The 22,681-nt window shown below is 38.2% G+C and overlaps 3 protein-coding genes across 3 annotated transcripts in view; 2 read left to right on the top strand and 1 right to left on the bottom strand.

Annotated features, from left to right (window-relative positions):
• The window catches only part of LOC125234795 (ejaculatory bulb-specific protein 3-like), a 46,185-nt gene extending 24,320 nt beyond the window's left edge, over positions 1–21,865 (bottom strand). The window contains exon 1 of the mRNA XM_048141198.1: positions 21,756–21,865. The gene's annotated coding sequence lies outside the window, so the exon portion shown is untranslated. The remainder of the gene's footprint in view (positions 1–21,755) is intronic.
• Positions 2,039–4,079, top strand: LOC125234798 (allergen Tha p 1-like). Its single transcript, XM_048141203.1, has 3 exons — positions 2,039–2,190; positions 2,933–3,126; positions 3,827–4,079. Exons 2-3 carry the CDS (start codon positions 2,934–2,936, stop codon positions 4,018–4,020), a joined length of 387 nt encoding a protein of 128 aa, XP_047997160.1. The 5' UTR covers positions 2,039–2,190; position 2,933; the 3' UTR covers positions 4,021–4,079.
• Positions 19,280–22,020, top strand: LOC125234802 (allergen Tha p 1-like). Its single transcript, XM_048141208.1, has 2 exons — positions 19,280–19,524; positions 21,780–22,020. Exons 1-2 carry the CDS (start codon positions 19,338–19,340, stop codon positions 21,968–21,970), a joined length of 378 nt encoding a protein of 125 aa, XP_047997165.1. The 5' UTR covers positions 19,280–19,337; the 3' UTR covers positions 21,971–22,020.
• Positions 22,021–22,681: the final 661 nt, after the last annotated feature.

A 22,681-nucleotide genomic window follows, 5' to 3' on the forward strand; every position in this document is an offset into this window, starting at 1 on the left:
TGGACAGAATATCTTGGGGTCGTGGATGAGGTGAGTTAAATGACACTCGTAGTCCAGTACATGCACGTATAATGATGATTAAGTGTGATACATAGGTGTTGAATATCACTGAATTTAAGCGGACGGGCGCGGCCGTCCGTCGCAAGATTGCTGAGCGAATTGAAGTACCGCCCCCACTTCACCGCGCCCCGCACCATGCGTTGCGCCGGCGACGGCTCCCGAAGATGCCCGAACAAAGACGAGGCGTTAACATTAATATATTATATTTAATTACTTTATATATAGAAAACTATCATCCTGGTTAGTAACAAGTATGAAATCTAGAACCTATTATTGATATTATGTAATTAATGGAATCACATTAGCATCGGTTTCACCCAAATCAAAGGAACTTTACCACAATATGATATTATTAATATAATGAGACTTTCCATTAGGAAGGATTCTAATACTTCAAGTTCAATACATTCACTTTCCTATTAAATTCTAATATAAATTTTGATAAAACAAATCTTATTCATAAAATTTCCGGACTCTCCCGTTAAGGAAATTCACAAATGTATTAATAATTCCGTTAAGCTCAATTAACTAGGTACCAAGGTAGTTAAGTACTTTTCCATGCAAATAAGGCCGGATAGTATTCGAAGAATCAATATTGTTACGTAGAATACAAGGAAAACTATACTGTGATTAATTAGGTCAGATAATGTGACAAATTGCCCTAAAGGGAATTTCAGAGAAATACTTAGGGCTTGCTTTATTTCAGAATAATAACAAAACTTTAAGGCATTTTTTTTTATAAACCTAGGAATGAAATAGTGACTAATCAGTGACCTATTTGTTTTACCAGAGAGAGTCTGTCAAATTAAAATATGTAATCACAGTGCATAGATTGCCATCTCTCGACACAAGCTTAAAACTTTTGGACTTCAGTTTTGAAAATTTGACCCAATATTCTTAGCTTAATTAAACTATTACACACAGTTCAATATACCTATGCAATGAGAAATAATAGGATTTAAAAATAAATGGATATGTTAATAATACTTATGCGTCAATCTAAAAAAACCTCGCTCATGTACGTTGGTTCATAGAGACATGAAAAAAAAATACCCAGTTTGCGTAGGTACTTTGTCTACTAATTACTTTTTGTAGATCTTTAGCACAAAATGTCAAGCTGATAATATGTGATTATTATCACATAATTATTAAAGTTTCCATTGGACTGTCTATCAATAATTGTCAATTATTAACCCATTGAAATTGTTAGGTACCAATTTGAGTCTTGCATCAATAAGGGTCATAAGTTGGTAAGTATCTATAATAATTACGAAAAGAATTTTTGAAAATTCTATCACTTACATTATCATTATACACCTACTTTGGATAATGCTACAACATACAATCACGCCTGTATCCCATAAAGGGGTAGGCAGAACACATGAAACTACTAAAGCTTCAGTGCCACTCTTGGCAAATAAGGGGTTGAAAAAAAACGAAACTGTGACATTGCAGTGACAGGTTGCCAGCCTCTCGCCTACGCCACAATTTAACCCATATCCCATAGTCGCCTTCTACGACACCCACGGGAAGAAATGGGGTGGTGAAATTCTTAACCCGTCACCACACAGGCCACATGCTATACTGTTTAAATATAGGTAGGTAGGTAGGTATATTGTTTTTTGTTTCATACAATACAATAGCTGAAAGCTACAGCTTCCAAATATTGAAGCATTTTCATCATTAGCTAAAGTCAGTTTTTCAGTACCTTACTGCAACACAATAACACAATTCAGAAATTCAACACACACTAAATATAAACAAATATAAGTATTTACAAGCACTTGTACATATTTACATATACCTAGGCACAATAAATATTAACTTTTAAATATCATTCACATCCAGCATAACAAAAACGAGTACCCAAACCTACGTCACTCCAAAAACTGTTAAAAAAAAATCCCCAATAAAATTAAAGAATATCATAAGATTCATAAACTAGTAACGTCAGCGCAGCACCGGTGATTATCAATGCTCTGACGACATTACCATGTCGCGGAGTCACAAATGTCCAAAACTGGTTTTCTGTTGTTCGCTGAAGTTCTGTTTAGTATAAAAAGTCGGCAAGCCTGGTGGTTGCATCACAAGCCTTTGGACAAGGGTGCTGGATAGTCACATATAATTCAAGTGAGTATTGCTCGAAAATTTATAGGTACCTCTCGCGTTCGTCCTTAAGACGGATTATTCAAATCGCTAAAGATAGGCCGCCATACATTTTTTTTTTTAATGATTGAGGAAACATTTTTATTTGATTTGTATTATATACTTGTTACATTTCTTTCCTGCATTTAAATAATGTCATGAACACTATAGGTATATTTTTTTAAACTGGGACAAACTTTTTTTTAATTTTTTTTTAAATAAAACTAGCATACTGGCAAACCTTTTTTTGTACATTAACATTAATCATTTAAAAATAAACTATCATACTCTTAAATAGATTGTCATCCATTGGTGTATTGATGTTGGTATTTGAATATTTACATGATAGTGTCATCGTTTTTTAATGGGAAGAACCCATAGATTTGTAAAGTTTTTAGTCCGTCTGTGCCTACTCTTACATCGAGTCTTACATAGAAGTAAAAGTAAAAAAGTAATTTTGATAAAATTTAAGTAAAAAACAAATGCAAAAATTACAGATTGTGTGAAACCTTGTGACAAAACAAAATCATAACTGTGTCAAGTCATTGGAAGCTTAAACGTGACATTTACATTTCGCGCCAATAAACAGTGTATCCAAAATGACAATCGTTGACGATAGACGTCGATCGAAACGCAGTCTGGCTCGAAAGATAGCAGCGATAGATAGCTACAGATATTATGCGAAAAGCTTTTCGTTCATCATATTAAACTCTCTTGTCTATTGCAGAATGAAGAGCATCCTGATCGTCTGCGTCCTCGCCCTGGCGGCTGCGGCCTACGCCCGTCCCGGAGAAACCTACACCGACAAGTTCGACAATGTCAACCTGGATGAGATCCTGGGCAACCGCCGGCTGCTGATCCCTTACCTGAAGTGCGTGCTCGAACAGGGCAAGTGCACTCCTGATGGCAAGGAGCTGAAATGTAAGTGTTAATAGTCTATTAATCAGTGTCAAGTCTATGTTCGTATTGTTCGTCTCGGAGAAACACCGACATCGACATATTTGACAATGTCAACCTGGATGAGGATCTGGAAATCAGCCGGTTGATTGTCCCTTATGTGAAGTGCGTTCATGAACTAGGCAAGTGCACCCGTGATGGCAAGGTGTTGTAAATAGGTAAAAACATAAGTGAAGTAGGTAATAACAATCAATAATAAAAGAGTAGAAATTTATAATATTCGAATCCTGACTCTGTTCAAAGTTTATCTAGTACAATACAATAGAAGTAGTACCTACATGAAATCACGATGTCTGATTCTGATCATCTTCCGTTCCATAGTCTAAGTATCTCTTTATTTACATGAACATATTTACATAATTATATAAGAAACTAAGACTGAACTTATATAATATTATTTATGTTACATCATCGGAAGACAAAAGTTTTCTTTCCTGTCGGCCTAGTCGAAATGACAATCGTTACGACCCAAGAGCCGATCGAGACACAGTCTGACTCTGTCGCTCCAATACAGGAGATCGATAAAATAAAGATCGTCGATCGCTCTTGCCTATTGGCGCGACAGAGCCAGACTACCTTTCGCGGCGTTTCGTTTTTGTTTCGCGTCGGAGAAATGCCATTCAGCTACAGCACCTGATTTTAAATATTTATTTCTTCTCCACAGCGCACATCCGCGACGCCCTAGAGAACAACTGTGCCAAATGCACCGAAACCCAGCGTCGCGGCACCCGCCGGGTGCTCGCGCACCTCATCAACAACGAGGCCGATTACTGGAACCAGCTCTGTGCCAAGTACGATCCCGACCGCAAGTACGTCACCAAGTACGAGGCGGATCTCAAGACTGTCGTCAAGGCTTAGACTGACATGTGATATGTGATATTATTGTAGGTTATAGTGAAATAAATTATTTTTGTTAACTTGATCTTTTCATTTGCAAACTATTGTAACGTAGTATATTTTCTTGGTCGTAATTAATATTTTTTTATAAATCTAAAATCGAAATTTCTTTAATTTTATTTTGTTTCAAATCCTGTCTTAGTGCAAAAATACTTGCATCCACGCATGTATGCACTTTTCTGCATAATCTGTGCACGGGTTGCCAGATAGCTAAAAATAACGCGTAGTATGAGATTTTTTAATTGTTACTCCAGTAGATTTTGATAAATTAAATTAATATAATTATATAGAAATAATGCAGAAAATTATCTTAAATACATAACAAAATACTATTATATTAATACTCTAAATAAGAGGCCTGTCTGGAGTGACAATCTTGCTATGTACATCATAGTAAATCTTTCATGACTCTGATGGAGTCTCAAATAAATATAATATATTAATTCGATATATTATGTCTTCCTGGGTTTGTCACCCTATGTCCTTGATTGCTCCATATGCAAATAGGTTAATGATCATGGGTGGTCCATTTCTTTTTTGACCCTTTTGGGTGCACACGCACTTTCTCCACAAGACCATACCGCATGGTGGTAAAAACGGTGGAAGCAGAAGGCCTGCAATAATCCTCGGATTGAGTAAGTATCTGAATTGTTCTGATCAACTCCATAATGGCGTAAAACGTTGTGGGTTTGTTCCTAACCATGTGCTTGGTTATTCACAGGGATGATCTGTCTTCTGCTGTGGGATTGGGAGCGCTCCGCTAGGAAATTTCTTTAACCTTCAGCGGTGAGCTAATTTATTAGATTGTCTTCTATTTTGTCATGCTGGTCTTGAGAGCATTAGACTAATGTATTTTTATGTCGCTTTCAGGAGCCGGGATTATATTTATAGATATATATATTATTAACTCTGGAAATCCTTGTGACCGGCGCAAGTTCTGAGTCCTGTTTGCTGGAAGACGGCCTGCCTCTGCCGCATTTGTCTCGGTGTCCACGTGGCACGCGTTCCGGGTTGAAAGGTCTCCGCAGTGCAGCAAGCATTCCCCGGGAGGTCCCGTGCCACCTTCCACAGCTTTCCCGAAGGTTCACCATCTTAGAGGTCGGTCCAATTTATCCTTCTAATGGTCAGGGCAACTGCGTCAGCTGCAATTTAGGTAGATTAAATTCATAGAGTCAGTAATTTAGAGCAAGCAAATATTTTTGAGAACTGGTACCTAGGTATTTTAATAGTATAATTTCTAGTTAAAAATTAAGATAACTTGTGTGAAAATTTACTTAGAACCCTTTTAAGCGACCTAGCTTCCCGCTGAGCTCTGTACATTGCATTGGTGTCGAACAAGAGAATTATAGGTCAGTTTTCACACGGTTAGCGCAGTGAGTAACTAAATTAAGAACCAACTGAACAAACACATTTTGGTAAGAATTTTCTTTATAAATAAATGTTATAAAATATACAAAATCTTAAATTATTTATCTCCACCATATACTTCCCCTAGCAAGCTTATTTCGATACCGGTTTTTATTATTTTCAGTTTTAGTATTTTTTTTCTATTATTATCACTTGTGTCCTTAATTTTGTACAGCCGGAGCTTTAAGTTTATTTACCAATAAGGCACCCTGTGATAATTGGCGCCCAAAGTTTTGAATTTAAAAGCTTGCTGAAGGAATTTGTGGAATTTTGGTACCAGAGAAATATTTAGAAATTTTTTGTATGACTCACCTTTTGTTTCTGCTGCTTGCTCTTAGACTATGAAATATTCCTTTTGTGTTATTATTAAAGTGCATTTCTGTTGATTTCCTGCACATTTTTTTATATATTTAGAAAGGAGAAAGTTTAATGATTACGTAATCATTTTGAGGTTATTCAAGTGTCAAAGAAAGTTGAACACGTGTTAGTGTGCATTGACTTCCATAGTTGGAAATTTGAATAATTTTGTGTGCATTTTCTATAATTTGTGTCGCCTTGAAACTTTTATTATTATTTTGAACGTTTTACAATATTTTTTGGAAAACTAAAAGTTGCCTGCACTTGTAAGCAAAAGTTTACCAGGGTTTTGATTAAAAGTAGTTGCATTGACTTTCAAATTTGCCAGAGCTTTATCATTGTGTTACTAGATTTTATATTTAGCTTAGAGCCAGCAAGCATTTGGTTTTTGTTTTTTTTTGTGGCTTGTAACTCTAAGACTGTTTAGGACACATATTTTTTTTGTTTTGTGTTTGGACTTTGGCAAGTTTAGAAAGAATATTAGATTTTGTCAGTCAGCTAACTGTTTTAAAAGGTAACTCAAATAAAACAAGGTTTGAATTTTTTAAAAGAACATTTATAGTTTAAAGTACACACTTTTACATAATAGAGCATTGTAATACCAGTATTCTCAAGAATTAGATTCACATTTAGCAAAATGGAGAGAAATATTCAGTTTCACGCATTGTTGAAAGATGAGCTGACTTATGAGGTGAAAATTCGTTCTGAAACTCCCGCCAGTACAGTAGATGCTCTGAGGAAACAGCTTCGGGTTCTTGTTGTCGAGGCTCCAAGCGAAGACATTTTAGAAACTTCGCTAGCGGCAGACACGGAATTGGATATTGTGGCTAGGAAGATTGATGATTTGTCGACCCTTGTCGCGAAGTATAGTGAGTCAAAGGAGAGGTATGCCTTGAGCCGAGCGAAGGCATTAGGGTACCATATTTATCATCGTCTCGCTAGGATCCAGCCCGAAGAGGATGACCAGGCATTGTTGGTTACGAAGTGCAGTTTGCAGTCCAGGCTGGAGAGTCTGCTGGCGGAAATTGAAGGTCCACTTGCGGGAACTACAGCACCAGTTTGTGTCGCTGAGGGTTCGAACCCAAGTGCTTCAGCTTCGGCCGGTAGTTCTGAAATGCCAACAGATAGTTTTAGAGAAATGCGTGTACAATGCTCGAGTGACTTGAACATTTCTAAATGGCAAGTCAAATTTAATGGATTGACAGACCCGCGCTCATTTTTGGAGCGTGTGGAAGAATTAAAAGAGGCAAATGGTGTGTCAGATTCAAAATTATTTAAGGCCGCGCCTCACTTGTTTATTGATGGTGCTTTATTATGGTTCCGTGGTATTAAGAGTTCGGTTTCAAGCTGGCAAGAGTTAAAGTCGCTCTTGTTAGATGAGTTTGTCCCTGGTGATTATGATTTTAGGTTGAAACAGGAAATTCAGGCTAGGACACAGGGCGAGAACGAGCCCATTCATTTGTATTTTGCAGTAATGTCAGGAATGTTTGCTAGATTAAAGTCAGACTTACCGGAGGAAGCGAAGCTTGACATCTTGTTGCACAACATTCGACCACATTTTACACAGCAGTTAGCATTGGTAGACATCCATTCTGTCGCCGAACTGAAGACTTATTGTCGAAAGGTTGAGTTTTCACAGCAAAGGGCGAAGTTATTTGTAGAACCGCCGAAGGTTAGTGAACATACACTTTGCCGCGATCATGTATATAAGGCCTCCAGTTCCAAACATCAACAAGTTAATGCTATTGCTGAAAAACAAAGCTCAAACTTCGCGAGAAAGTCTGACGGTTCGGTGCCACAGTGTAACACTTTGCAACAGAGAAAGCAACATTTTAAAACTAATGACTTTAATATTTCAAAGCCACAGCGGCCGGTGTGTTACAAATGCAACAAAACTAATCACAATTTCAGGCTTTGTAAACAAAGGCCTAAAAATAGTTCGTTTAAATGTTACGGTTGTGGCAAGCCTGACACTGTACGGTCGCAGTGTGACATTTGTTGTCAAAAGGGTAACGTTCAGAAACCGATACCACAACAGTCAAAAAACGCCTAAGGCAGAATCGCAGCAAGTTTAATGGCCAAGTGAATCGATTAAATTTAGAATCGATTACACAAAATAATAATTTAAGTTCGATTGCTACGATTCTGTTTACACCAAATAAAAATGATATTAGGCCATATTTAAAAATAGGTGTAAATAATTTTGAGGTTTACGGTTTAGCCGATAGCGGCTCAGCATTGTCGGTTTTAGGTAACAATGCACATTTGGACTTTTTGAAATTCGGTTTTGTACTTCAAGAGGCACACTCCAAGTCGTGTAGTGTTGCGAATGGAGTCGATTGTGAGACAATCGGGCATATTTTTGTCCCGGTTACTTTTTTGAATGCTACCAAGGTTATTAAATTTGTAGTTGTACCCTCTATTGTTAATCATGTTGTTTTGGGGGTAGATTTTTGGAAAGCATTCGATTTATTGCCTGACGTTTTAAAAAATGCGAAACGTATGACTCCACCTGAAAATTATTTTATGTGTAACGGTTTAAGTGCGGAACAAGTAAACACGATCCGGTCTTACGAACACTTAACTGCGGCCGAGAGGGAACTCGCGGATACCGTTGTAGGCAAATTTAAAAACATTTCGTTCGAGGAGAAGGGGCTTGGCAGAACCAGCTTAATGGAGCACACCATTGACACTGGCGACGCCATGCCCATCAAAACGAAACAATATCCTTTGTCTCCGGAAAAACGCGCTGCTTTATCCTCCGAGTTAGACCGTATGTTGAAGTTGGACGTAGTTACGCCCTGTGAGAGTCCGTGGAATAATCCGGCTCTTTTAGTTAAAAAATCTAACGGTGATCGGCGATTCTGTTTAGATTGCAGGAAGTTAAATTCGATCACGAAAGGAGATTCGTATTCCATTCCGTATATTCCCCAGATTTTGGACAGTTTGAAGGAAGCGAAATACCTGACCACGATCGATTTAAGTTCCTCATTCTGGCAAATCCCGTTAGCTAAGGCCTCACAGGAGAAAACCAGTTTTTGCGTTCCCGGTCGTGGTATGTTTATGTTCAAGGTCATGCCCTTTGGCCTCTGTGGAGCGCCTGCGCGTCAGCAGAGGCTAATGGACAGCCTTATTGACCATAATATAACGAGCGACATCGAAAACGGTTTAGTTTTTTGTTACATCGATGACATCGTTATTTGTTCATCAGATTTTCAGACGCACATACGGTTGCTCAATCGTGTGTTGGCGAAGTTGGAAAAGGCGAACTTAACCATTAATTATGAGAAGTCTAAGTTCTTCAGGCAGTCTATAAAATACCTTGGTTACGTCGTAGACGAGTTCGGGTTGCGTACTGATCCTGACAAGATCTCTGCCGTTCTCAACTTCCCCACACCAACGAGCGCGCGTGACGTAAGGGCATTCTTAGGAACGTGCTCATGGTATCGACGGTTTATCCGAAATTTTGCATCGATAGCCGCTCCTCTGAATAAACTTACGTCACAGGGCAAGAAAGCGCCACCTTTCGAATGGTCTGTAGAAGCAGAAGAAGCATTCAAAACTTTAAAAAACGCTTTAGTTACGGCACCCATTTTGGCGGTACCGGATTTTAATAAACAATTTACAGTACATTGTGATGCGTCGTCCTACGGGATTGGCGGAATGCTTTCTCAGACCATCGACGGTGTTGAGCATCCTGTTGCATACGTTAGCCGCGCCTTAAATAAATGTGAGCGAAATTACAGCGCCACAGAAAGGGAGGCTCTCGCGGTTTTATTTTCAGTGGAGAAATTTCAGGCATATTTAGGCTCGCGTAAATTTAAAGTGATCACTGATCACGCGTCACTCAAATGGTTCATGAACCTTGAAAACCCGTCAGGGAGGTTAGCTCGTTGGGGTTGCAGACTGTCTCAATTCGATTTTGAGATTGAGCACAGAAAGGGATCGCTTAACGTTGTGCCTGACGCACTTTCGAGACTTATGAAAGTTGACGCTATAAATGTTACGAATGATGACGCTGAGCCAGACGAATGGTATGACAAGATTTTAAATGGCTGTAGGTCATTTCCCGCGAATTTTCCGAATTTTTGTTTAAAGGACGGGAAACTTTTTAGACTTTCGAAGGCCAAGTATAATTTGTTGCGAGAGTTTGATTGGAAAGAAGTGGTGAAGAAGAGTGATCGGAAGAGAGTTTTGCAGCAAAACCATTGCGAAGCAACTGCAGCTCATTTAGGTGTTTTTAAAACTCATCGCCGGTTGGCGTTGACATACTTTTGGCCCGGTATGTACAAGGATGTAGTCGAGTTCGTAAAGGCTTGCGATGTCTGTGCAGCGTACAAGCACTCGCAGAAACCGACTGCAGGCCTCATGGGACAACCAAAGGTATGTCATCGACCATGGTTGGTAGTTAGTATCGATCTCGTCGGTCCGCTTCCGCGCTCTCGGGCAGGTTATACATTTTTGTTGGTTGTTACATGTTGCTTTTCGAAACATACACTGCTGTTTCCACTTCGCCGCGCTACTAGCGCTTTGGTGGCGAAGCATTTTGAAAACCATGTCATTTTGGAACATGGCGTACCTGAAACCGTGATTTCGGACAACGGAGCGCAATTCACGGGATCAGAGTTTAAGCAGTTATTGAAACGCTACAACGTACCTAACATTTTTTACAGTCCGCGCTATTCTCCGCACGTGAATTTGGTGGAACGTTATAACAAAATTGTAATGACCGCCGTAGCGTCTTACGTAAAGGAAAATCACCGTACATGGGACGAAAAACTGCACCAGATTAGGTTTGCCATAAACAGTGCAGTCAGCGAGACCACCGGGTATTCTCCTTTCTTTTTAGTGCACGCTAGGGAACCGGTCATTAACGGCTCCTTTTATAAAGATACCGATAAACAATATGGTGTAGGTATCCCTAGAGAGGAGTATGCGGGCGAATTTGGTTGTTTGAAAGATATTTTTGAACAGGTTAGGGTACGTATGTTGCAAGCACATGAAACAAATGCCAAGTATTATAGTATGAGACGCCGAGAGGCGAGATTTTCGGTTGGGGATATTGTTCAGAAGCGAACGTACACGCAAAGTGACGCTTCTAAGTTTTTTATGTCGAAGCTCGCACCTAAGTATGAACCGTGCAGAGTTAAGAAGGTTTTGTCCCCATTAGTTTATGAGCTCGAAAGGTTGGACGGTCAATCAATCGGGTCGTGGCATATTAAAGACTTTAAGTAGGTATTAACGGGAGTCAGGTTTTGAGGTGGAAGTCATCTCTGGACGCAAAGCCTCGAGCCTGTAGGGCTTGTCGCTTTGCCGCCAGGGTTGACAACTGCTATCACCTAGCTCTCGTAACATAACATATGCGGTTGAAATCGTTAGTAGTGTTAAATATTCGGTAAATATTTAATTCACGAATTTTGTTCGGAACGTGGCGAACAGAAAGCTGCTTCGTTACTATGTTTGCATTGTGTGATGTATGTAGGTATATGAATGCGTGAAGTATGTTAGGCGCGATCGATACTGTGCTCAGTCTTAAATCGAATTGGGCTGTAGGTACTTATAGTTTGGTTAAGAGTTTGGAAGAGTTATCCTTGGACGCACGATCCCTCGTCTTGTACCTGTCGTCGTGCCGCCAAGGACGACAAACCACTCACCAGCTACTGTGCCTCTCAACCTCAAGGTCAGAGCCGTCTTTAATATGACCAAATAGCAACATTTGTTGCAAAAATTTTGTCAGGTACTACCATACCGGACAAACATCGAAATAGTACGTTTTTTTTAATTTTTTTAGCGTATCCCTTAGGTAACGCGTCGTTAGGCTAAATACCTAACGTTTTAGTTTAGGTACTATTTCGCATGTTGCCACGCCTTGTTTTTGTTTACGGTATACCATGTTTTGTGGGTGTTGTGCAACATGATTTTGGATGTTACGTTTCCTCCGACAAGTTAGTCGGGGACACGCTTTTGGAATATTTAGGAGTTTTAACTAAGAGGGACTAAAACTTAGATTTTGACGATTTTGTTTTGTTTTGAACTTTAGGTTCTTTGGATTTCGGAGTCGGCCCATAGTTTATGGACTAGACATTTTCATTTTGCCCGGACAAGCAGAGTATATTTTAAGGAATGCTGATCAGCGGTCCTGGCGTTGGATATTGGCTTTCTTAGCACAAGGTGCTTTACATCGCGTTGTGCTGAGAACGCCAACGGTTCGTTCACTGGTTGTTAGGTATTACGGAGGTTTTTTTCTATGTGTTGCGCGGTTGGCCTCATAGTTTTTTTTACCTGCCGTTATTGGTTACGTGGGTTCGAGATTTTTTTTAGTTTTGAGTTTTGTGGATATGGCCTTTCAGGCAAGTTGATGAAAATGGTAGAATTGTTTAAAAGTTAGGAAGCTTTGATGGTTTTGTGTAGACATTTTTTTTAAATAAAATCTCGAAGCCTCGTTTTGTTTTTCCCTTTTTCATTGTCCTTCTGGGATACTATTTCTTTTAGTATTATAGTTCAGTTTTCTTGCCTTAGGGTTGTTTGTTGCCTTGGTTCCTCACAGTTCAATGTGATGAAAGCCGCTGGGGACAGCGGGCGGTTCACCTACGTTGAACCTTTAAATCGGGGAGGGAGGTATTGTAACGTAGTATATTTTCTTGGTCGTAATTAATATTTTTTTATAAATCTAAAATCGAAATTTCTTTAATTTTATTTTGTTTCAAATCCTGTCTTAGTGCAAAAATACTTGCATCCACGCATGTATGCACTTTTCTGCATAATCTGTGCACGGGTTGCCAGATAGCTAAAAATAACGCGTAGTATGAGATTTTTTAATTGTTACTCCAGTAGATTTTGATAAATTAAATTAATATAATTATATAGAAATAATGCAGAAAATTATCTTAAATACATAACAAAATACTATTATATTAATACTCTAAATAAGAGGCCTGTCTGGAGTGACAATCTTGCTATGTACATCATAGTAAATCTTTCATGACTCTGATGGAGTCTCAAATAAATATAATATATTAATTCGATATATTATGTCTTCCTGGGTTTGTCACCCTATGTCCTTGATTGCTCCATATGCAAATAGGTTAATGATCATGGGTGGTCCATTTCTTTTTTTGACCCTTTTGGGTGCACACGCACTTTCTCCACAAGACCATACCGCATGGTGGTAAAAACGGTGGAAGCAGAAGGCCTGCAATAATCCTCGGATTGAGTAAGTATCTGAATTGTTCTGATCAACTCCATAATGGCGTAAAACGTTGTGGGTTTGTTCCTAACCATGTGCTTGGTTATTCACAGGGATGATCTGTCTTCTGCTGTGGGATTGGGAGCGCTCCGCTAGGAAATTTCTTTAACCTTCAGCGGTGAGCTAATAAATTAGATTGTCTTCTATTTTGTCATGCTGGTCTTGAGAGCATTAGACTAATGTATTTTTATGTCGCTTTCAGGAGCCGGGATTATATTTATAGATATATATATTATTAACTCTGGAAATCCTTGTGACCGGCGCAAGTTCTGAGTCCTGTTTGCTGGAAGACGGCCTGCCTCTGCCGCATTTGTCTCGGTGTCCACGTGGCACGCGTTCCGGGTTGAAAGGTCTCCGCAGTGCAGCAAGCATTCCCCGGGAGGTCCCGTGCCACCTTCCACAGCTTTCCCGAAGGTTCACCATCTTAGAGGTCGGTCCAATTTATCCTTCTAATGGTCAGGGCAACTGCGTCAGCTGCAATTTAGGTAGATTAAATTCATAGAGTCAGTAATTTAGAGCAAGCAAATATTTTTGAGAACTGGTACCTAGGGTATTTTAATAGTATAATTTCTAGTTAAAAATTAAGATAACTTGTGTGAAAATTTACTTAGAACCCTTTTAAGCGACCTAGCTTCCCGCTGAGCTCTGTACATTGCATTGGTGTCGAACAAGAGAATTATAGGTCAGTTTTCACACGGTTAGCGCAGTGAGTAACTAAATTAAGAACCAACTGAACAAACACATTTTGGCAAGAATTTTCTTTATAAATAAATGTTATAAAATATACAAAATCTTAAATTATTTATCTCCACCATATACTTCCCCTAGCAAGCTTATTTCGACACCGGTTTTTATTATTTTCAGTTTTAGTATTTTTTTTCTATTATTATCACTTGTGTCCTTAATTTTGTACAGCCGGAGCTTTAAGTTTATTTAACAATAAGGCACCCTGTGATACTATAACATTACCATCATACGAGCCACATGTACAATAACAACGAGGCGAATTACTGGAACCAGTGTGCGTAGTCAAATTCACAAACGCTCACGATAATATTCGGCGTTTGCCGTCGCAGAAATGCCATCGAAACGCCGCAGAAATGTAGTCTGGCTCTGTCGCGCCAATTCGCAAGAGCGATAGAGATAGATAGATACGAAAGAGATATTATCGTGAGCGTTTCGTGCGCGTTTGTGCACTCAGCTACGCACACAGCTCTGTGACAAGTATGATCCCGACCGAAAGTATGTCACCAAGTACTTAGACTTGCTGTATTGCAGCACTGACACTGACATGTGATACTATTGTAGGTTGTAGTCGAATAAATTATTTTTGTTAATATTGTGTTTTAATCTACAAATTATAATTGATGACATAACAGTTACCTACTATAAGTATTTCCATCATATGAGCCACCAGCAAATACATCAGAGGCTCAAGCCATCGTGTCAAGTCCGCTGCTTTAGTTTCTTGCCTCAAATATTTTTATGACCCTACTTGCAAAAATACTGAAAGTATTTGAATAAAATTTAGGCTTGTTTCCTTTAGTCAAATCAGCTTCTTTTTAGAGCTGTCAAAACGATTTGCTGATATATTTAATTAATTACTATGCAATAGTGAGGAGTGACGTCACGGTCAATTCATTTACTTTATATCTTTCTGCTTGACTTATTAAATAAAAAATATGTTTAAAAGTAACTACTGTCCATTATTTTTCTTTTAATTATGTGATGCTTTATTTCGTGCTGCATAAAATATTTTTCACCTCACTAGCTAGGAAAGGACATTTTTATTCTTTGAAAACAGATAGCAAAATCGCATTTTATCCACAAGAGTGCAAAGAATATTTGAAATCCGAACGTGTCATTAGTTACTTTTTTAAATATAATTTTTTGTATAGGCATGTCCCAGACCGGACAATTTTCTCCCTGTGCTTAAATTGTCTTAACAAATCATGTGATGCGAACGTAAAAACAATTTCATATCGGATTGTATCCGACTAAAAATATAAAATTCAAACAATTTTATAACATGATTTTACCATAGGACACTTGAAATCGTACAAGAAATTGTATTTTTGACTCTTCCATTGTACTTATTCAGAACGCACCTTAAGTAAAATTGCAATCTCAAAACGCGTGAAACGGAACGCACCCAAATATATTTTTCTTCTTGATTCTTAATTTGAAACTTTTGTGGTGTCGGTCGGTGCATCGTGGAAATTGTAATAAACGCAAATTCACTTATTTCAGTTGTTTTTATTGCGTGTTTCCTCGCTTTAGTGAGGTGAAAAGTTATGTGTTACACACGGGATGCAAAGTTATTTTTCCTCGTGTGTATTGCAACACTCTCTACGCTCAGGATTCTATTTTTGAACTACTCGCTTCGCTCAGGATTCTATTTTCGAACCACTCGCTTCGCTCGTGGTTCAACCATATAATCCATTCGCTAATTCGTAGTTCAAGCCCTAGAATCCATTCGCTAGTTCGTGTTGCAATTCCACACTCGGTTAAAATACAACTTTGCTCCCTTGTATAACAAATAACTATTATTTTAAGTATAGGAAACTAGCCTATTGACGGTTCGGCTTTGTTATTTTTTTAAATCTTTATTATTACAAAAAGAAGGGGTTTTGTCACCCTTGTTATTATAGAAAACAGATAAAACCAACTGGTCAGCGCCCTTGCACTCTTGCCTCTCACCAACAACAAGGCGGATTACTGGATCCAGCCACAGTAACGATATACGAACCAGCGGGCCGATTTTTGAGTCTCACGCGTTCGAATTCAGAAAATTGTCACTGAAAATAATAAGCAAGTCACCGTTTTCAACCGGTATTTTAGTGAAAAAATCCCGTATGCGAGATTCAAAAATCGCCCTCCAGCGTTGTGCCAATGCCAAGTACGAACCCGACTAGTAGGTACTAATTGCTACCTTTTGCTCCTGCATTTTAAAACAATAGGTGTTCAGATTAAAATTTGCCAATTTTTTATTACGTGGATCGGAGGCCATTCAAAATTGGGAACCGCTGTGCTGACCAAAATCTTTTTCTTATCTTATTTCGCGTTGACGTCAATTGATGACGGCTTTAGGCCATGTGACGATAAATTTGCATCCCATTATGAAATATTTTATTAGTCATTTTGAGGATCCGCACCTATGTTAAAACGAAAATGAAATTCATAAACCTATAACTTTGTACTACTTAGCTAATTAAAAAAACGCTTAGCAAGGGTTCCGTACACCACAAGAAGGGCATAAGGGCCTCCTTTTTTGAAGGCGCTTAAGTAAATTTTGGCGAATAATCGATATTTTGACCAACTTCTAAACACAAAGAAATAGGAATGAATTTATATGTAATATTCAAACGCGCTCACACAATTTCAAGAGATTTATAGGTAACGTTTGTGGTTCCCGAAAAAAAATCGTATTTGAAAATAATTAAGTTCACTACTGTCATCCGTTCCATCATATAACTATACGCTAGCTTTTGCCCGCGGTTTCGCTGCGGAATCCGCTATACACAATTCCACCCAACAATTTAGGGAAGTAGGGATTAGAAAGAGACAAAAAGTAGCCGATGTCACTCTGCATCCCTTCAACTATCTCCACTTAAAAATATTTTTTTAAGAATTTATTGTACTGGGTAAAAAAACAGAATCAGAATAAGCCTGATATAAGACAAAAATGTCCCAAAATTTTCGTACAATTTTTCACTTTCCCCTGAGTTACCGGCCATACAAGTTCCGTGGCAAATTGTAACTCAGTGGAACAAATAATGTAACATGTTATAAATTCAAAGAGCTCATGATTCTGAGTAGATAAAGTTTAAATATTACCACGTTTGGAAAAAAGTAAAACAGATAACAAAATAAAAATCTGCCTTCTTACGATAAGGAACGGAAATTATTTCGTTATTTTGTCGGTTAGTGATTGATAGTTCGGTGACAAAATATTATATTTTTACTCTTGATATCACCGTTTGCCATAAAATTAACACTGTAATCAGTACCTATCTCTAATCCAAAGTCCGACTTTGTATGATGATTCATACCTATCGGTTTTGATGAGAAAAAGCCGTCGGAATGTTTTTCCCCACGATGCTATCATGAAACCTGATTTTCACACGGATTTTACAGGAATCTTTACCGTCAGTTATATTCTTTATGGAATATTTTTAACCACCGCACCAAATCTCAAGGAAGGTGGTTCTCAATTCGTCTGTATTTTTTTAAATGTTTGTTCCACGATATCTCAGACGTTACTAGACCGACTTTGAAAATTTTTTTTGATCGAATGTATATGCATACAGATTGGTCTCATATTTATCAGTACCCAGTTCTGATGATGAGATCCTGGAGAAATCGAGGGAACGCCTCAAATCTGAAAGGCATACATATGGTGATTTTATGTTTTCATAAGAACAGCATGCACTCACGTACAGAACAGTGACATTTGGTGCAGTGGAAGTGGTGATGAAGATCAGACCGAAAATCCTCAAATCTGAACGGCACGATTATAATGACTTTGGTATTTTTATAAGAACAGCTTGCGTTTACTTTCAGAATAGTGACATTTGGTGCAGTGGAACTTCTGATGATGATCAGAACGGAACTCCTCAAATCTGAACGGCACACTTATAGTGACTTCCTATTTTTATAATAACAGCATGCATTTATGTTCAGAATAGTGACATTTATACGCCTGATGGGGGGATAGGTAGATACTTCAAGGGTTTACATTTGCATTGCCAACATTGAATCCTATGTAAATATTTACACACAAGAGTTGTAGCAGAAAAGATTTAGGTTAATCCATAGTTTTTGTAACCGACGCTTATATATTTTCCATTTTTCATACTAGCTATTACACTTGCGGTTCAATTTTGAGATTCTTCTTTGACCCAGGGGTTAAATAACAACTTTATCAACAACGAAAACTCTATATTGTAATTATATATTTTAGGCAATCAAACCACGAGCCTACATAATGTCATATCACTAAACAGATTTCACGCGAATGGTCAAGTTCAATAAACCCAACGTCATAACTATCCAAGGAACTAACCCGAGACAGGTAAATAATAAAGAGAAGCGTTTCTGAAAAGCTTAGCTGAATGGCACAGAAGGTGATGCAGCAAGAGTTACTAGGTGGATTTTAATCTAGATTACAACGTGAGCATAGACTGTTAGCTCTAAGCAAGCTTCAGCATAGTGTAAACATAATTTTTATTTTAAATTATTATGTTGTTTGAGATGGACGAAGATGGCGGGACGAGTTGGACACCTCCAGGCAGGTAATTATGGTCGCGGGATAAATGATAAAACATCTGGTCGTCCCTATCGCACTTACTAATTGTGCGATAGGGATGGCCTGATATTTTATCGTCTATCGCGCGACCATGCTACCCGTGCAGATGTAATTAGACGGATGGTACGAAGTGGTAATAGCCAATGGGATCTGTGACCTATTTCAAAAGACAATTGTCACCCAATTGTCACCCAACAGTGACACGTTCATTGCCTAGTGCCGTAGCCGAATGGCATTTTGCGACGCGAAACGAAAACGAAACGCCGCGAAAGGTAGTCTGGCTCTGTCGCACCAATACGCAAGAGCGATAGAGATAGATGTTTACGTGAGTTTCGTTTCGTGAGCGTTTCGCGAACGTTTGTGCCATTCGGCTACGTACCCTGTTCAACAAGGAAATATTGGCGCTGAGTATCAATGTTACTTCTCAGTCCAGAATAGGCAAAGGATTGCCAGTGTCAAGTGTCAATGTCTGTGGTGAAATATCCCACTGTGGATAGGTACCAAGGCAAGAGATCTTTACCCAAAAGTGCATTAATTTACAAGCCTATAATTTTTTATTTTATCTCTAGTCAACACGTAGGTACCAAATTAGTTAATGACAATAGTGATCATACCGATACTGGGATATTACTTATCATTAATTGATTATGCAGTGCCCATTAAATAAATATTACCTACATACCTGTTTCGTACACTAATTAGTGCATTTAATTCTCACGAAGTAGCGCTGCCAGACGAAAAACTCTAGTAAAGTAGAAGCTCCACTTGCTTGCCAATCCTTATCAACTATCATTCTCTGACTAAAGTAAATTGACGCATCCATTAAATTAGCTATTTACCGTACCCAACAAACCTGTTCCATTCAAGATTTGCACTATAAAAGAAAGATCTAATATCAGAAGACCAGAACCATCTCATCCCTAGTCGAGCACAGGTCAAAAAAAAAAAAAGAATATAAAAATGAAGGTTGTGCTTCTAGTCTGTTTGTTCGCGGTAGTAGTATCGGCGAGACCTGGGGAAAAATACACGGATAGATTTGACAATGTGAACTTGGATGAGATTTTGGAGAACCGCCGGCTGTTGGTGCCGTACGTCAAGTGTTTGTTAGGACAGGCGCCCTGCACTCCTCCTGGGAAGGAGCTGAAATGTAAGTGTTCATTTGTTTTTGACGGTGGCTTACTTGAATTTGGACAGGTATCGTGAGCTGCAAAAGTGCGTGGTGGGTCAATTAATCCATTCATAATTTCTCCATGCAATTTCGAAGTTCACTGTACCTACCTTATTGTGTCAATAGCAACGTCATCCACCTTTTGAGCTACTCGTAACTTTAAATTTCGGGTATCTTTCTGTTCTTGCTTTAATGTTAGTGTTGTCTTGTGTGTGCGGTGTGTGTTGCGTTACTGACACATAATCTATTCGAAATTCCTAGAAAAAATGAGTATAAAATAAAAAGTGGGATCATCAGTGTCGTCCCGTTTATTTACATACCTAATTACACAAGTATTAAGTAATTATTTATATTGATTTGAAAAGGATGACACTACGATGTTTCAATTTTTAATATACCTAGTTATCTTGTTAAATAACTATAAATTTTTTATTGAAACTTCATGAAGTTAGGGAGTCATGAAGTCGGACTACTGATTGCTACTTTATTTGACATCGGACTTTGTTGCTAATAACTTCCTAATTAGACGAAGATACTAAGATTCTGTGTGTGTGTGTGTGTGTGTGTGTGTGTGTGTGTGTGTGTGTGTGTGTGTGTGTGTGTGTGTGTCACCATTTAATGATAGGTACATAATAACGTAGTCATTAAATCAATCCATATTATAATAAAATAACATGAACTTGAGAAGTCATATAAGTGTAGAACTTGTAGAATGTATCATCAGATTTCGGAAACCGGTTCCAACTGAGCTAGACTTAAAAGTCTACAGTGACTTTTCTTTTATACTTATCAACCGCGACAGGTCGAAAAAATCTAGGTATGTTATTGCAAAAATAGTAATTAATTATTCGAATACTAAGGATTATTATTTCCTTTATTTATCTTTTCTCTTAAGCTAGGTTTTTTACAATATGAGTATAAAAAAAAAAGATTTATTATTATGATAAGACATACTTTCAAATAACCCCGAATCCACGTGAGGATATTAAAAAAGTGTAAATGTTTGTCGTCTTGCTCGTCATCGTTGGTCCTCACGTGCCAAATTCACGTTGTTCTAGCCCAACCGGTACCATGTTTACTAGACTAGTCTGTTCATAAATTCTTATGAAATGACGTACTAAATAAGGTTGGGTTGTCAAGTATAGGAAAACCAGCATAATAGCGTAAACATTTTTTGCGGAACTCGAGGTAGAGATACGTTGGTTTATGATCCAAAATTCTATCAAAAGGTTGACTTGTCCAAAATTCTATTAATCGTATGGCTTTTTAGTCAACTAAATATTTTATGAAATTCGCGACGTCTAGCCGTCTAGTTTGTACGAAGTTTAGACGCCAACGATAAACTGTGAAGAAGATCACAACAATTCCTACTTAGTTGTCTACAATTATATTATGTACATATGCTTATTGACGGATGGCGAAACTATAATTAGGAAACCATAGGCTGACAATGTTAGGTTAGGGCTAACCTTCTTAATTAACTAAAAAGCTCCGATGAGAAGTCATTGACAATAGTATATTGTGCAACAAGGGAGGTAAGGGGGATTTTGTCAACGAGTGTTAATAACTCGCGACAGCCGCAGGCTGGAGAGAGTTATAGACACGAGTATACAAAATCCTTACCACCTGAGTTACACACAATATTTTTCATCACATTTGAGAGGTAACACAGAGAAAAAAAATCATAAGGCAAAACCTTTCATTGAATGGCGGTGTTGTACTGCCCGTTGCTATGGCAACGCGGTCAAGCGCAAATGGAGATGGCCGTCACAATTTCCTGCCAGATTGCAAATTATAACGATTTATTTTCGTGAAATTTACAAAATAAATGTAAAACACACTGAAATAATTGTAAAACATAAATAAAATGCATTTTTCATAACGTATAATATTTTAATAGCTTTTTTTTATAGCTTAATTGTCAAATTTTAGTTGTGCAAAAAAAATCCTTGGCTGATTGGAACATCCTTTGCCTGAAGTATTGTATGAATTGTATTAATTTTTAAAACTAAATCCATTTCTCCCTTGCAAGGCCTTGGGAATAAAATAGTTCATTATTATTCAGTACACGTAGACGCAATGAGACCTTTAAACAGCAAATGTGATGAAAAATTGTTAATACCATACGTTTCCATACTGATTTTTATATCAGGAGAGTCACGTTCCTCTGCATTATTTATTTTTATAATTAGAATATTAATAAAATAAACCTAATTTTACCTTCTTGTCATCAGCTCACATCAAAGAAGCCCTAGAAAACGGCTGCGCCAAATGCACAGACAACCAGCGCACCGCCACCCGCCGTGTCATCGGACACCTCATCAACAAGGAAGGCCAGTACTGGAACCAGTTGGTGGCCAAATATGACCCTAAGCGTGCGTACGTAACCAAGTACGAATCGGAACTGAGAACTGTTAGGGCTTAGAATGAACAAAAGACTGATCTGTTTAAAGAATAAATGGGATGAAAGATGTAGTTGGTCTTTTATTTTACTATCACATTTTTTGTTTGAAGTATCCATAGTGTTTCTGAAAAATGTCATCGGACACCTTATCAATAAAGAAGGCCAGTACTGGAACCAGTTAGTGATCAAATATGATCCTAAGCGTGCGTACGTAACCAAGTACGAATCGGAACTGAGAACTGTTAGGGCTTAGAGTGAACAAAAGACTGATCTATATAAAGAATAAAGGGGATGAAAGACGTAGTTGGTCTTTTATTTTACTATCACATTTTTGTTTGAAGTATCCATAGTGTTTCTGAAAGATGTCATCGGACACCTCATCAACAAGGAAGGCCAGTACTGGAACCAGTTGGTGGCCAAATATGACCCTTAAGTGCGTTTTCACATTATCCGTTGCGATATCGGATGTCGGAAGGATTATGGCGGGTTCAATGTATGGGATATCGGTCGTACACCCGATATCGGATCGGATTATTTGAAAACGCACTAAGTGTGTGTACGTGAAATAAATAATAGTTATTTGTTATACAAGGGGGCAAAGTTGTATTTTAACGCCGAGTGGAATTGAAAAACGAGCAAGTGAAAGGATTCTATAGTTGAACCACGAGCGAAGCGAGTGGTTCGAGAATAGAATCCTGAACTTGCGAGTTTTTTAACACACGAGAAGTAAAA

Source organism: Leguminivora glycinivorella, chromosome 16 (genome assembly GCF_023078275.1).
Source record: "Leguminivora glycinivorella isolate SPB_JAAS2020 chromosome 16, LegGlyc_1.1, whole genome shotgun sequence".
NCBI classification, from domain to species: Eukaryota; Metazoa; Arthropoda; class Insecta; order Lepidoptera; family Tortricidae; genus Leguminivora; species Leguminivora glycinivorella.

Coding starts and splice junctions, on each gene's coding strand:
- LOC125234798 (XM_048141203.1), top strand. CDS start 2,934: ATGAAGAGCATCCTGATCGTCTGCGTCCTCGCCCTGGCGGCTGCGGCC. Junction 3,127..3,826: donor TGATGGCAAGGAGCTGAAAT/GTAAGTGTTAAT, acceptor TCTTCTCCACAG/CGCACATCCGCGACGCCCTA.
- LOC125234802 (XM_048141208.1), top strand. CDS start 19,338: ATGAAGGTTGTGCTTCTAGTCTGTTTGTTCGCGGTAGTAGTATCGGCG. Junction 19,525..21,779: donor TCCTGGGAAGGAGCTGAAAT/GTAAGTGTTCAT, acceptor TCTTGTCATCAG/CTCACATCAAAGAAGCCCTA.